The 16,427-nt window shown below is 37.0% G+C and overlaps 4 protein-coding genes across 4 annotated transcripts; 1 reads left to right on the top strand and 3 right to left on the bottom strand.

Moving 5' to 3' along the window:
* Positions 1-2,704: 2,704 nt before the first annotated feature.
* Positions 2,705-4,639, top strand: CBG17638 (the record flags this gene model as incomplete). The annotated part of the gene is made up of 6 exons (XM_002634254.1): positions 2,705-2,791; positions 3,177-3,301; positions 3,352-3,469; positions 3,516-3,610; positions 3,975-4,206; positions 4,256-4,639. The coding sequence occupies 6 exons, from the start codon at positions 2,705-2,707 to the stop codon at positions 4,637-4,639; spliced, it is 1,041 nt and encodes a 346-aa protein (XP_002634300.1).
* Positions 4,640-5,099: 460 nt separating this feature from the next.
* Positions 5,100-8,543, bottom strand: CBG17639 (the record flags this gene model as incomplete). The annotated part of the gene is made up of 8 exons (XM_002634255.1): positions 5,100-5,234; positions 5,278-5,459; positions 6,252-6,322; positions 7,044-7,153; positions 7,208-7,349; positions 7,519-7,588; positions 7,701-7,845; positions 8,418-8,543. The coding sequence occupies 8 exons, from the start codon at positions 8,541-8,543 to the stop codon at positions 5,100-5,102; spliced, it is 981 nt and encodes a 326-aa protein (XP_002634301.1).
* A 2,116-nt stretch (positions 8,544-10,659) lies between these two features.
* On the bottom strand, positions 10,660-12,712 carry Cbr-glb-21 (the record flags this gene model as incomplete). Its single annotated transcript, XM_002634256.2, has 4 exons — positions 10,660-10,712; positions 11,408-11,607; positions 11,661-11,906; positions 12,624-12,712. The coding sequence occupies 4 exons, from the start codon at positions 12,710-12,712 to the stop codon at positions 10,660-10,662; spliced, it is 588 nt and encodes a 195-aa protein (XP_002634302.2).
* Positions 12,713-14,302: 1,590 nt separating this feature from the next.
* Positions 14,303-14,320, bottom strand: CBG26457 (the record flags this gene model as incomplete). The annotated part of the gene is made up of 1 exon (XM_045235967.1): positions 14,303-14,320. One exon carries the CDS (start codon positions 14,318-14,320, stop codon positions 14,303-14,305), a length of 18 nt encoding a protein of 5 aa, XP_045100033.1.
* Positions 14,321-16,427: the final 2,107 nt, after the last annotated feature.

The raw sequence follows: 16,427 nt of genomic DNA, 5'->3' as shown, positions 1-16,427 counted from the left end.
GTCAGTCAATGATTTCAATCAACCGTTTTGAAACTATTACACAACCGTCCCACCTGGGCCAAAAAAATGTTCTTCACTTTTTTTTCAAAAGATACCATCCTCCACTTTTTGTGAAGGTGTCGGAAATCTGAAACTGCTTCAGTTTATGCTGGTCGACAGGAATCTCCTGTCCACACATACTAATCCGTATCTCTTGAAGATCTTCAGATGCCAATCAGACATTCAAAGAGAGGGGAAAAGCCTTTCGTCTCTTCTCTATGTCATTTTGCCCTTCAGATCGTAAACACCCAAATGAAGAGTTGAATCGATAAGAAAATCTGAAGAGACATTCGCTCTCTCTCTCTCTCTCTCTCTCTCTGTTGCTCTTTTCCTGATAAACAGTCCCTTTTTCTGTTTTGTCACGTATTCTTATCTTTTATGGTCATAAGGCAACACATTCCTCTTAACACAATTCTTGTGTTTGTGACGTGGCAGAAGATCAGAAATAGATCAAGAATTGAGCATTGGTTGCACCTTGAAATCTTCAGATGACTAACAACACTAATCCATATACAGTCATCTGAGGTGCGGTCCTTGTTATATTCCCCCGCCGATCGTCCACTCTTTGGTCATTTCTTCGATTTTCGAAACTAATAATTCAAAATGTGTATATATGCATACACAAACTGTACACTAATACTCTCCTTCTTCCCGATTCTTTCTCGTTTCCCTTAATAATAATCGGTTCCAAAACTCTTTTCACTCTCGTTTCTCTACCATCTCTCTTCTATTTCTCTCTTATCAAATCTTTTCGAAGTTTTTGAGAGTTGATGATAAAATAATAAGCATCAATAACTTTTTTTTTTGATTTCATTCCTTTTTCGAAATCTTTTTATTTCCTTTTTCGTTCCTTGAGAAAAACTTATCAGTCGGTTAGGAAATGTTTAAATAGGGTCCAGTAGAGAGGACGAATTCAGTGTATTTTCTGTTATCTAGAATTTTGTTCTAGGGGCGTCTTCACAAGTTTGGACTGAGCTCTCCAAAACATTTTTGGATTGAATAGTATTGGAGATTCGTTCCAAACTTGTGTTGTCTTTTTTAACGCCTATACTTTGTATCGGTAAGTCTGAATAGGAAAAGTTTGGGCTTAAAACCAAAGGTTTCAAAGCAGATTAGAAAGGACTAGAGTCAAAGACGCTTAAAAAATTTAGAGTTGAGTGTTGCCATAGGAAACTTTTCATGGAGAATTCCTATCAGTTCGTGGTTCTTCTTTGTCCGAGCTTTAAAAAATCCGGTAGTATTCATTCAAAAAAAAGACGTTGTACTTTTGGGGATTTACTAACAATTTTCTTTTTAAATTTTGGTAGTTCTATTCTTTTTCGAATTACCGTAAAACCTGTAATAGAAGGCCCCCCCCCATACACTGTCAAGTTTGAGCTAGTTCTTCTTCGTTCCTATGCTTGATATCCGGAATCGAAAAATTAAGCTCAAAGTTAAAAGCTAGGGGGCCCTTCAAATACAGGTTTTACGGTTTTAAAAGGAGAGCGGGTCAGTAGATTTTTCGGAGTTTTTGGAATTACGGTATGCATGCTGACGTGACAGTGTATTATAAACCCCGATCCTTCGAGCGGCACCTTCATCGATGGATCCAAAAGTTCAACTTCTTGAGGGACTTATCTGAACTGAGTTTTGAAAAAGATTATTTTCCTATGTCCCCTTCTTCAAATGCTCAGAATTTTTGAAACATCGGAAACTTTTTTAGGCTTTCTCATGTTATTGTTACCCCAATAAAACCGCATGTTCCTCTACCGGCCGATGTTGTTTCGTATCATCTGGAACATAAATAAAAACCAAACACAATCCGCATCCATGTGTCATCCTTCTTCTCTGCCACTCCGTATTCCTAAAAAAGGTCAAAACTTTTTTGGCAAACTAGATTTTTTTGGATCCCAATCGGTCTTTCACACTCACCCTCACCAATTTTTACATGTGTCACTTATTTTTAATACGGATCAATGATCCAATTTTGAAAGTTTTGAGTCTGGCCTAGAAGTCGAGATGTTTAGAATCCTCGTCCCCGCGCTGACTACAAAGTCTCAATGTGACAGCATTTTATGACCCAGCTGTAAAATATTCCACACTTTGTAACCTAGAGTTTCTGATCATGACATTGAACCCTCAATCCTCTTTTTTTGTTATTTTTATCATTGATATCGGAATGATAAGAATACGCAAAACGACGTATGGAATTGTGGGTTCAATTATGTCTCCAAACGGCCTTTGACCATGACAATATCTACAGTAATCCTCTACGTACCTCTAAAAAGAATAGTTAGATTTCTCTGAACATTTGATTAGTTATAATCAGCAATTCTTGAGCTAAAAAAAATACTGTTTAGTCTATACGATTGTACAAAAGGTATCCGTATCTAATCTAAACACTTTCAGTGGAAACAAAGAACAGTTATTATTATTCATTTCTCTTTGTCTTCACACCTTTCATTCATTTATTCACACTCCTCGTGTTCGTTTTCTTTCTTGTTTTGCCTCACCTTTCCTCACTTTTTCTCCCCTTTCCCGTCTCTCGGAATGACATCAGAATCGAGACTTCCTCTCCGGCTCTCATGATGCTCCGCGCAGCACCGGTTCCTTCTCTTGATATGATATAAAACCAACAGAAAAAATTATTGTACTTGAAAGTCATTTCATTTGCAGAGACAGAGAGATGGCGGGTTACTACCTTTTTCTACAGCTAGGATGTGCATTTGGATTGTTGGCTGTGACGGCTTTTTTTGGATTTATACCTCTATGGGTGAGTGAAATTAGAAAAATTTTGGAATACTGCTTAAAATGTACCGCAAGAAATAGGATTCCAAGGCCTAGAATCTGAAAGAAATATCGTAAACACTACATATTACATAGGATGCCCCCTCGCAACGGCCAACTTTAAGCTCATATAACTCATTTCCGGTCAGAGATATCAGAAAGTAATCAACTGATAAAATGTTAATCATAATGTCACAAACATTTTATTTGTTGACTTATTTTGGATACCTCTGACAAGGAGTCGTAAATTCTGAAAAAAGAATCTGGAGTTTTTCCTCTGTTTTTAACAAGTACATCCTTCAAAAACCTAGGTAAATATGTCCAGAGCACAAAAATTCAAGTCCATTCGATAATTTCCAACTTTATTTCAGCTTCTCGAATTCCTGCGGAAGAAGGGAAAGGACCAATCGGAAAGCGGATGGCTGTCATACCTCTCGTGTTTCTCAGGAGGAGTATTTATGGCGACCTGCTTCCTAGATGTCATCCCTCATGTTAGGTAAGTCTTGTAGTCCTTTATTCTTTAAAAGATTCAATTCCAATTTTCAGCGAGAATTATCAAAAAATGATTGAAGATTACGGTGTGGAATATCCAGTTCCACTGTTTCAAGTGTTCATCTGTTGCGGCTTCTTTTTTGTCTACTTCATTGAAGAAATCACAGGATTGGTGAGCTTTTACTCTGAAAATCTTGATTCTAGATTTTGAATTCCAGATATTTGGAGCAGGAGAACATGGTCATTCACACGGGCACGGCCACTCCCATGCAGGACCTATTCATGTTGACAACAAGGAAGAGAAAGTCACGAAGTTAGTTTATATTTTTACCTTGTGAAGTTTGTGGTGTCCTTTCCCTTCTAATCTGAAGTCTTTGTCCCTTGTCCTTTCTTATCCTTGACTAATTTTGCACGCCTTCTACTTCTTCGCATGGTGTGTTTCTTCTTCAGACAAGTTCTCCTGGAAGATGGAACTGGTGCCGAACTAACCATTCCTGTTGATAATCGACTCTTGAATCGCCACAGGTATCATCTTTTTAAGTTTATGAATGCATGAATTTTCACACTATCTATTTTTGGTTTTGGTTATTTCTGACTTTTGTTTATGTGTGCTCTAACAATAGTAACTTTAAAAAACACAAAATCGCTTTGCACAATTTCTATTCTTTAATTTTCAGTCTCGTTGTGGAAGAAGCTGCTCCTTGGGTGGTTTCCGATGAGAAGAGCAACTTCCTCAAGTCACTTACCTTTGCTGCAGCAATGTCCTTCCACTCACTCCTGGAGGGATTCGCTTTAGGAGTTCAGGATAGTCAAACAGCCATTATTACCCTCTTTCTCTCACTTCTTCTCCACAAATCTATTGAATCCTTCTCTGTCGGACTCCAGATTTCCAGATCCAATAGCAATAAGGTGAGTTATACTGGGGATCTTAGCGTCTTTATGATTTAGAAATTTCTAGAAGAAAACTGTGATCTTCACCATTCTGGTTTATGCATTCATGACACCTCTTGGATCAGTTCTTGGCTCAGTTCTCCAAAATGTTGGAGGTCCATCTTTCACCAAACAATTCGTCATTGTCCTTCTCGAATCAGCTGCTGCCGGAACTTTCATCTATGTGACCTTTTTGGAGATCCTGGCCGCCGAGAAGAACAATCGATTTAATTCTCTGAAACAACTCGCTGCTATTCTGTTCGGTTTCATCCTCATCCTAATGCTCCAAATTCTTTTCGGCCACGAGGCTCACGGACATGCTCATGGAGATCCAGCCTCATCGGACCACGGTCCATCTATTAACCCAATTCCATCTGTTTCTTCTTTCCTTGTTTCCTCTCCAGCCATATAACTTCATATTGATCTTCTCTTCAAAGACTCAAAAATCTGAAAAACCGGTGTTTTCGTCCACGAGTCCAAAACTCTGACCGTCCCAATGAACTTTCCTCCCAGTCTCTCTTCACCTTGCTCTATCTCCTATCGGCTCAAGCTTTACCCATTTTTCTATATTGACTATGTACTCATCTAGCCTTTTCCAATGTTCCCAACCATGTCACAACTGACAATTCTCTGTATAAATGCTCTTTTTCTCCGACAATGTTTCTGTGATTCAGACCTTGACCCCCACTAGTTCACTTTCGATATGTAATAATATTTGATATAGGTTCGATTGTTTTTTCTTGTATGAAAAACAGATACAGGTACTTTTTGTTATTCAATAAAGTATGGTTTTTGAAGGAAAACAGAAATATTGTACAAGATTGACGAATCGATTATAAGTGAGATAGGAGATGAGGAAAAGAAAAAGGTTATCAATAAACGGTTTGATTGCTGTTAACCGATCGCCGTCTTCGTCCACATCCACCACCGTAACCGCCACCGTATCCGCCACCGTACCCACTGCTACATCCGCCACATCGAGGAACATATTGAGGAACCATGCAGGGCTGAAAATGATCGAATTTATGACATCCACAGTTTATACAATACCTGATACATTGTAACCGGAGGTGGACAAGAGCATGGAGGTGGTGGTGGAGCACATACGACTGGTGGAGGACATGGAGGAGGTGGAGGTGGCATACAGACTGGAGGAGGTGGTGGAGGTAGACAGGAGCATCCCATGTTGCAACCTCCGCAGGAACTTCCGCAGCCACAACCGCCGCCACCGCCTGAAAAGGGATAGAGGGAGTTGGGATCATTTTTGAAATGTACAGAATGATGCATAATTATCCGGACTGATAAAAACGGGTATATCTTTAGACATAAGACTCCAAGAAGCACTAAAATTGGTAGAAATATAATGTTACGTTTGATTCAAAGCTACTGGAATTTTCAAAGCAATTCCTCAAGTCTAGGTGTTGCTATTACTGTCCAAAAATGTCTTTGTGCTTTTCATGAGATAAAGCAACTTTGATAAGCGATAACTCACAATCAGCTCAATGTTGGTCAAATTACATAAAACTTGGCACGTTTACTGATGGATTGTTTATGTTTTTGCAGACCAAGTTTGTGCTCAGTACAGCGCTTCACTCAAATAGTATGCTAGTACAAACCATACTTGCAAAATTACGGGCCGGCCCGCGGGCCGGGTCGCGGGTCGGCCCTTGATAACTTTAAAAATTATATAACTGTTTTTTTCTTTTTTAATTCAAAAAAATGTCTTAAATTTTCGTTGGATTTTTTTTTACTGAGAAAGGGCCGGCGGGCCGGGCCGGCAAAATTGTCGCTTTGACCCGGCCCGGCCCGGCCCGTTGCAAGTATGGTACAAACTTGAGTCCGAGTGATTATGCGCCACCCGGTATTATACAGATAATCATATTAATCGAAGTTAAACTCCAAAACTTCTAAACTGAAAACCGAATCCATTTTCTTGAGGTTTTTTTTTAAATTTCTTTAGGACCAAGTATTCCTCCCTACTTTTTCAAACAACAGTATGTTTAAATATTCATTGATGATCTTACCAAAACCAAACAGAAAAGAGTTTACAAGAAATGGTGATGTAGAGAATAGAATGAGAATCAGAAGCATCATATGTTTTGGAGATGTTCCACGAAAATGAGAAATTGAAAAGAAACAAAACGGTTTAAGTATGGAAAAGTGGGGAGGTGGGGGATTAGTTGAACGTCTCGGATCCGGTGTTGTTTCGAATTACTTCTTCTTCTTCTTCTTATTCTCTTTTTGGGATAGTGGTTAGCCCTTCTCCAATTTACTCTTCATTCCGTAGTTTTCTACTTTTTTATTTCATTTCTTCATTTCGGGACATTAATCGTTTTGTGGATTCAGGGAGAGCGAGGGTTTCCTGCCTTTTTTTGGATTCGGAAAGCTGCTAAAGGAGGGACGGAGATGGATAGAGATCAGATGATGAGTGTAGATTTTTGAGGGATTCAGAAGAAGTGCAGATTCATACAGAGAACTCTTCATTCGCTTTCACTTCCGCTCGGATTATTTCATTTCGGACTAGATCGTACTCAATGTCGAACGATCTTTTGACCATTGATCTGCAAAAATAACGATGGGTTTAGCAAACGCCAGAAGTCATAAAGGAGTCTGGCGGATTCTGAAGGTGATTCAGAAACAAGGTAAAATGACTTTTTTAAATTTGATAAGAGTTAGTGAACTAAATTCATTAGGGCTACAAAAACCATCAGTGTTCTAGAAGTTTTTGAACCGGATATATGCGCGTCTCGGGCGCCCCAGACATAATAAATATAATCTCATTAGATTAAATTTTGGATTAAAGAAAAAAGTCTTACTTCTTCTTCTCAATCTTCTCAATTTGCCGTTGCATATTAGAATCGCAAATGTAGACGAAAGCACGCCAGACAACCGACAGCATATAGAATTCGAAGCAGATCATAAATAACTGGAAATAATGGAAAAAGATGAAATATGTGTCTAGAAAAATAGAGAGACTTACCAAAACAGTATTATGGAGGATCGGCTGCATTTCGACAGTGTCTTTTGAGTTGGCAGTGTCGAGGAAATCGACAAAAAGATGAAGGATTAGGACGAAAATGAATAAGACACATACGGTAAAGTAGGGGATCAAGAAGATGTATCTGGAAAGGAGATGAAAGTTTATAGGGGTTGCGGTGAGAGTTGTAAAAATAAGTATACAAAAATTTAAAGTTAGGAAACATAAACATTTTTGCACCTTGCAAAATCTAGAAGGAATTTGCAAACTTGTAATTTATGATCATAACAAATATCATTTTGATCTTTGCTCACCTCTTCAGACGGACTCCCGCAACCAACAAAACGTTTGTAATACAAACTGTAAGAAACGCGAATGTAGCAGCTGAAAAAAAAAACATACTTTTGATTGATAAGCTAACCAGTCTGAAAACGCCCAAAAAACTAAAATAGCTACCGTATTCCCGTCTCTATTATCATTGGTTTAAACCACTCACAAAATATTCCTAATGGCGATTCGGTGTCCATTACTTGAAGAAATAGGAAGGAAAATACGAGGATGGTTTTGATGATGGTCAGGACTAGAAGAACTTCTCGAATGTGCATTGTGCCAAAAAATGCTCGGTATCGAATGTTTTCTTCCTGGAAAAATTTTAAGTGGAATGGGAAATTTGAACCAAAATTTTTTCAAGCTATGAGGTTTTCCCTACTTTAATGCTTATAAAAACTGGTATATCTTTAGACATAAGTATCTTGGAAGCACAAAAATTGGTATAAATATATTTTTACGCTTGATTTAATGCCACCGAAATTTTCAAAGCAATTCCTCAAGTCTAGGCTATGATAGTCTAAAGATGAACGGCGTAATTTTTCTTCTGATTCTCATGAGATGTATGCCAATACAAACTCTAGCTCGGGAAATTGTGCGCAATTCTGTAATTACAATTTCGACATTTGAGACGTTTCAGATTGGTCAAACAGTCCATCTTGCCTAACAAGCCTCGTTCTTTTATTAGTTTGAAAATCAAACAGTTTTCTAATTTCCTCCAAACCTCATAAACTCTAATTCGGACAATATTGTGCTCATTAATTTGACTATAAGCATGACGTAAATAGATCATAGCCCCGGGTAGATTGTGCCCTTGAAATACCGAATTTCCTAAAACCACACCCAACTACCACTATCACTTTATCACAAAAGCAAGAAAACAAACATCGAATAAAGCGGGATCCTCTCTTCTTTGATCGAACATACAACAACAACAATAGGATTTTACATATGCCCTTGGAGTAATTGAATCTCTCTTCTGAAGAGGCTCGCAATCCGATAATTTTGACATAGTGTTCTGGAAGAATTTTGATTGAAAAAACTGTTAGAAAAATGAAGAGGAAGAAGTCACAAGTTCGTAGATGACCACAGGTGATTTACGAGAAAAAAAGAGAGTTTTTAGGGAGGTGGTTTTGTGTTAATTTGATTTGATTTGATTAGCGAAAAATGGCGAAAAAGTTTAAACGGGGTGAAGAAGAAGGTGGTAATAAGTCAGAGAAAATGATTCTCTAGGATAGTCATAAAACAGTGATTTTCAAAAAAACGTTCTTGAAAACCTGAATATCCCATTTGAAAAATACCGTATTTCCTCTAATTGAAGCCCATGGGCTTCTAATTTTCAACCTCCTTTTTAGAAAATTACCAAGTACTGAAATTACCGGAAATTTTTTGAAATAGAAGGAAAATGTATACAATAACCGAATAGACGAACTGCACTGTTCTAACTTCACTAACTGAACTGCCCGTACTTCTGTTAGAAGACGCGCTTCTTTGTTTCTAAGCACGTCAGAGGGTGGGCTTCTATTAGCCATGGGCTCCAAATAGAGGTGGGCTTTTATTAGAGGAAACACGGTAGATGGGATACAAGAAAATTATTTATCAGTTCCAGAGTTTTGCGACCTGCACTTAACATGTGATTTTGAAGACTTGGCCTTCAAAAAACCTGAAAAAGGTCATCTGATGCCCTAGAAGTTCACCATGCGCATAACATAGTACAACGAGTGAAAAACATTAATGTAAATTGTCCTATTACAGTAAATGCTCTGATAGAAGTCCTCCCTATATGTGCACTTTGAGCTCAATTATCTCAATTCCTGTATAAAATATCAAAAAGTAGTCAACAAAGGGTTTTTGATATTATGATATGATAAACATTTCAATAGTTGACACATTTTTGATTTAAGCAAATATATAAGAAAGTCAAAATTATATAAAGTAGAAAACGTTCAAGATCAAAATGTCCCAAAAAATTGTAATCAACCCAATGAGAAGATCGCACGTTTGATGAGAACCATCAGTGAATCGACAGGAATTATATACGCACAAACAGACATATCAATCTTCATTTGATGATAAAATCATAAACGAACTTTGACCGAAAATCGTTAGGAAAAAAGGAGGAGGAGGAGATTATATCATCAGACAAGTTCGACACAAGAGGATTACTATAGGTGGTGGTGTCACATCTGGTGGTGGAGGGATTCAGAAGACATAACGAAAAAAAAATTTGGAAAATGGTGGATGATCATGATGATAAGGAGTAGTGGTGGGGGATACAAGAATCAAGAAGCAAGTGATCAGAAATCGAAATAAAAGGGAAGAATAAGAGGAACGAATTGGACGATCATTGGGACAGGGAGCGGTTAGAAGAGGGAAGAAAAAGAAGAAGACGTGAGAATGGAAATGACTGATTTTTGTGTCTCTGACCAGAAGACCCCTGGTTAACTATTATACTTTTTAGAGTCACTTCTTTTTTGTTGTTCCGGAGAAAGTACGATCGAATTAGGGGATGTTAAAAGTTAGTACTTTTTAATGGGGAAAAGAGGAAGATCATTGGTAAATAAGATGAAAAATTTAAGAAGAATGACGGTTGGTTTTTGGCTAATAGACACCAGAACATAAATTTTCAGTCGACAAATAGTGTTTTGAATTTTTTGAAATGCTTGGAACAGCAGCTACAGTAATCTTTTCTTCATGAATCGAACTTCAAAAAAAATCTCCACCCCAGCTGATTTCTACCAATTCAACCATCACCGACTACCAATAAAATTAACGAATTTACTTTGAAAACTTTTTTCCAAACCGTCGAAAATGGAACAAAGAAAGACCACATGATTGGTCAACGACAGAAGCTAATCAGAAGGAAGAAATGGTTCAAAGGTCTTCTTTTCGGAAAAAAAGAAAGTGAATTACATATAGAGAATCCCTTTGCACCTATGATTAGGGGGCGTGGCTTAGAAAGTACAGTACTTTGATAGCGATCTATCTCTTTTCTTTTTCTTTTTCATCTTCTTTTTACTTCCTACCCCTGGAATGGAAATAAAAATTTGAACTTAAAAAAATTGTTATTCCGAAACAACTGAAATTTGTCCTTCTTGATTCTCATCCTCCTCATCATCATCTAATTGTCAGAATCGAGTTTCTTCGTCGTGGCAATTTCGGCGAGCCTCGTCCAGGAATCCTGGAATTGAACAAAATTTTGTTTGAGATTTTCAGATTTTTCGAGTTTCAGAACTTCAGAAATTAAGAATTGAAGAATTGAAGAATTCCAGAGTATTAGATGTTTCAATTTAGAAATTTTTGGATTACCGAAATTTCAGAATTTGGCAATTTGAGAACAATAAAACATTTGAATTTCAGAATTTCATTACAGAGTTTCAGGTTTTCAGATTTCTAAACTTTCCGATTTTCCGAATTTCAGAACTTCAAAATATCAGAATTTTCGAATTTCAGATTTTCGAATGTCAGGATCTCAGAATTGCAATCTTCGGAATTTCACATATTCAAAACTGCAGAACCTCAAAATCTCAAAATCGCAGAATCTCAGATTTTCAGATGTTCAGGCTTCCAATATTTTAGAATTCCGGAAGTTCAGAATTTGAGAATATTTTTTTCATATTTTCATATCAGATTCTGAACACAAGTAATACGAATTTCGTGTCCCAAAGCATGAAAACAGTTATTTCAAAATCCAAAGACTCAAGAACACAAACTCCAATGTATTCGAATCTCTCAAATCTCTCACCCCTCCCACACTACTCTACACCAGATGGGCATAATTTGATTAGATCTCCAACGAAATATATAAATAAACCATCTATTACGTGTGACTATCTCGGATATCCGTTTTTTAAAGAAATTCCAAGAAATTCTCACCTCGTTTCATCTCTCGAATCACCGAACTCATGAATTTTTCCCATCCTATAATGACGACTGTACTTGAATTGGATGGAAAAATGGATGGAACACTTTTCAGATCAATTACACTGCTTCCAGAACTCCCGCAGTCATTTGTTACGCTCTCCACTGTCACCTTTTTGAATGTCAACCAGTTATCAGCACCGAAATTCACACCCCTGGAAGTCCTTGGCTATTTCGCTCTACTGAATTTCGCTCTATTGATACTCACCTATAAAAATGAATCTGCCCAATCCTGTACGCCATCTGATGTATATTTCCAATTGGACAAAACCCGAGTGATGAAACAGCAGTATCTAGGAAATTCTGTATCCGATGAGACTGTAATTGAAACTCTCTACAACTGAAGACGTCATCCTTTTTTTCGTCCACATGAATCCCAAAATAATCTTTAAACTGCGGCTTCCTCTCAATAAGAGCTTGTAGAATATGCTTTCCGATTTCTCGTTCTTTGGCTCTGAAATTTTTGTTTGATTGGTTGCATTGATCTTATGACATTTATCACCAGTTAGACATACCGGATGTCCGTGTCATTAAGGAATAATTTAAAATGATGATTTGATTTTCATATGAATACATTTTTGATCTTAGCTTTCACTACGTAGTGCAGGGAACGATAAATGTAAGTTGAGGTCTAGTACATCTCCGGATCTATCATGAGGGCTTTTCTTGGAAATTTCGATGTGTGGTCTACAACTTTACGTCGTAAACAACAACTATAATCTACGACTCTTAAAATAAATGGATCACTATTTTGGAATTGGTTTGGAGCTGACAAAAAAGAGAGAATTTTTAAACGAACAAAGCCCAGGAAAATACTGGGATTCACAGAGAATCATCCCCTATATGTCCACTTTTAGCTCAATTATCTTGGTTCATTCAAAACATTTCCAAAAATGTTTAATTAACAAATTATTTATCATTATATTACCAATATTTTATTAGTTGACAGATTTTTATATATCTTATAGAAACCGAGATAATTGAGCTCAAATGCACTTATAGGGTGGGCTTCTATTAGAGCAAATACGGTTAGCGCCCGAGAACAATTAGACGTTCTCAAAGTAAAAAACGAAGTCGTATATATCTGCAAAATTTCAAAAATTATGAGTTTTTGAATATGTGAAAAAATAAACGTTGCAATTATAATCTTGTTGACAATTTAAAGGCTCACCTTTTCCAAGAATCTCTGACTGCTTGCATCTCGTCACTTGACAATTCCATACTCCTCTCCGAACTCCTTCCAAAACAATTGAGCTTCATCTTCTGGAAATCAACAGAATATCAGAATACTGAAAAATGGCAAATGAATGAACGTGTTAAGAAGTGCAACGGAAAGAGGGCGGAGCTCTGCAGTAGCATGAAGCATCGAAACCTAATTCGATGAAAGTGATTTGAAGAAAAAGAAGAAGGGGATTAAAGGGGGAAAAGAGAATGAAGATGTTCGCACCTTGGAGAAATTGCAAAAATGAAATCATTTTATGTTGAAGGCGGGACTTGAATTAATTAGAAACAAATGTATTCTGATGGTTCGATGAGTTCAGAAAAACGAGAAAAATAGCGCGTACCTTCAAGAATGTCTGATGACATTTGGGAAGAGGTTTAAGGGTGCAATGGTATAGAAGATTATCGGGTTGCCAATCCAATTGCGCTCTAATGAGAAAAATGAATTTTCTCTCTTTGAAAAAAAAACAAATCGGAAAACACCCGCAATGATCTGAAAAGAGCATAAAATTCGGTTAAAAATTTCTCGGTTAGCGTTTGTGACTTCTTCCGATGAGAATAGATAGTTTTTTTTTCAAAGTGTGTTTATCGCTTTATTTTGTGGAGAAAATCATGTAGATTCACATAAAAATGAAGAAAAAAATGTTCGGGGAAAAAATCCTAGAATGGGAATAACCTGCATTGAAAAACGAATTCGGCACTTATGGACGAGCTTGAGTTTTCTGGTCCCTCGCGGCCGCGGCCAGCTCGCGAAAAAATTGTATCTGCATGTTTTCTTGATTTTTTTTTGAGATTTTTTCAGGTTTTTTGAGATATTCTAGGAGAAAAAGCAACAAAAATTTGTAAAAGCCTGTAAAATCTCAAAAAATCCTGAAAATCAAGAAAAAATTTAAAATGGAAGTTTCCGAGCGCCTCAAATTATTTAACTTTAAAATGTTACGACTTCCAGAAAAAAACTAATAAATATTTATTCGCCTCACATTCCAGAAAATTCTCACTAATGAATCTTCATTCACCTCATTCTTCGGACTTACAGATTTTCGGAAACTCCCAAAATAACGCTTTAACTTCATCAAGGCGGCTCTTCATAATTTCATTATCTCCCTCTCAACTTATTTGGTAAACAGCAAAAGTGCTTCTTCTTTCTTTTCCAGATCATATCACAAGGCTCCAGAAATAGAAGAAGAAGAAGGAAACCTTACTGAAACATCAGGAAGCTAAGAGGAGAGATTTCAGAATTTCAGGAATTCCGCATCGTATTAATAATGTGAAAAATCGGTGAAAGATGGGAAGAAGAGTTTGCAGGAGCATTTCTGGCGTAATCGCATTTGAATTCTGTAGAAATAGAGTGCTTTGGAGGAGTTGTCTTCTTCTGGAAAGAAATAAATCAGGAATAAATGGGGGAATGACGAAGAAAACAAGAGGAAGAGTTGCTCATCCGAGAATGTCGAAATTTCCTTTTTTTTGCTTGAGCCAAAAAAAGAGGAACAGTAAAATGGGGAGGGTACACTTATTGCAACGATTACATCACATGGAGTCTGAGGAGCAAGTAATAGATCAAAGAGAAAAAAAAACAAAAAAGGACTTCCGGGACCAGTATTCATGGGTACATATATGTTTCAGGGTACATTAGTTCCAAGGGTACATGGGGTTATTGGTACATGTGGGAGAATGAAACAAACCAGTTTTTAGAGGATGATTTGTTTTTTGCTCAAAATTATAGGCTAAACGCCGTGCACCCCAAAGATATTATGTGCCCTCTGAACCAATGTACCTAGAATTGGATGTACTATTTAAGAACTGGATGTAGTATTTTTCTGGTGTACACTTGGATCGTGGTACCCGGACCAATTTTTGACTTATTCGGAATGAAAATTTTGAAAAACATGGATCTTCCCAGTATGAGAAAGTGAAGTATAGTATCCTGTATATTTTTTGGTTTTCAGGTTTAAAAAACCCGAATATTTACCGTTTCTATTGGTCAGTTTTTACTCGAAAAACAGGATAGCTCATAAGTCGTAACGGTTTGATTGAAACTGTACATCAACTATCTGACTCTGAAGATCACCCAAATCGTCAAATTTGGGCTTATATATCTCGATTCATGTTGAAGATCTCAAAAAGTGGTCAACTGAGAAAATATTTTTTAAATTATGATAAACATTTTGTTAGTTGACAAATTTTTTGGCATCTCTCTTAGGAACCGATTTAACTGCGCTGTTTGGGTGGTCTTCTTTCAAAGTGTTCACGGTAAGCCTAATTGTCTATTGTCTGCTTTACATTCAAAGATAAGAGATTTTCCGCTTTTCTTTTTAGGATTCGGTTTTTAACTCTGACAAATCTCTAAATCATACAATATTAATTTTGAACCAAATCCCCAAACCCTAATGTTTTCACAATTCAAACTGTTATTGCTGTGTTCTCTTGACTGTAGACAAGTAGTCTCTTTCTTTCATTCAACCACTCCCATTTCTCTCAATTCCTCCTTTCTTTTTCTTTTGGTATTCCGGAGAAATAAACCATCCTCTCTGGGGGGGTGTGACAGTCTCCTACAACTCTCTATGTCTCTCTCACTCTCACTCTCTCTTTCGGAATCATTGTTATATTAGTATGTCTGCGTCTCTTCATCTCCTACACTCTCTCACCGAACCCAATGTCATTTTCCTTTTGAGTCTCGCCTGTTTCCTCGTTTTACCTGTGTGCTTGGCCACCGGCCAAATATAAATACAAAATGTATTTGTGGGTGGTCTTGTTTGGGTCATATTTATCTTGAAAAATATTAGGGAAAAAAGTTATTTTTGGTTTTTGAGAAGCCCCTTCTGTTGCTTCGCTACACTAGTTGTTTCCCATAGCAACCTTCATTCTCCATTCCCGTTTCCGGCATTTTTTCTCTTGTTTTCATGGTTTCGTATAGTATATTTGCGTCGCTTTTAGGTGCATCTCGAGTGCAAAATTTGGCAGAATTCAACAAAAAAGTACTTTTTTGAAAACTAGGTTCGCTTCTGGTTTTTTACCCGACGAAAATTGGCTCAAAGTTAAAAGTTAATGACCCCTTCTTCTACAGGTTTTACTGTTATGCTGATTTTATTGTAAAATTGAACGTTTTAGAATTTCGAAAACTCTGGATTCCTGATTGCGAGCCGTCATTTTGTCAGCTCATATTATCTAGGAATTTTAGAACTTGAAAAAAATGTCACCAAAATTCGGGGGTTGTCAAACATTTTGAACCTTCTGCATCAATTTCAAATTCAATTATCTTCTCTCTTCCTATCTCTATCTCTTTCACTTCCTAACCAACCATGAATAATTTTGCTCCTTCTACTAGTACATGTATTGTTTCACAATACAAGAACAAAAATAACAGAGACTCTCACAAATGAAACTGTCTGTTTGTGTCTCATCCTCACCAATTTTTCTTGTTTGTCTTTGGACTCTCTTTTTACAATTCAAAACGTTTGCCACCCATTTTTTGTCTGCCGAAAAGGTTTTTTTTCCAAATAAATGTCACTGAAACAGGAGAATGTTTACGAGCGATACAAGCTCTAGTTTTCGTATTTCATTTCCTAGTTTGTGCTTTCTGTGAACCAGCAGACAGAGCAGAATAAAAAAGATGCAGAAATTAGAATGCTCCAGAATCCATTATTTCTGTCTCTCTCCTTTTTTGCTATTTTTCTCTCCAATTTTCCATGTATCATTTCTATGTGCGTCATAGAGACACTGTCATTGTAAAATCCGGTGGTATTGAATGCGTAAA

The sequence above is a fragment of the Caenorhabditis briggsae genome (assembly GCF_000004555.2).
Source record: "Caenorhabditis briggsae complete genome, chrIV, whole genome shotgun sequence".
Classification (NCBI taxonomy): Eukaryota; Metazoa; Nematoda; class Chromadorea; order Rhabditida; family Rhabditidae; genus Caenorhabditis; species Caenorhabditis briggsae.
The sequence above is the reverse complement of the archived record's forward strand: the minus strand, read 5'-3'. Positions and strand labels throughout refer to the sequence as shown.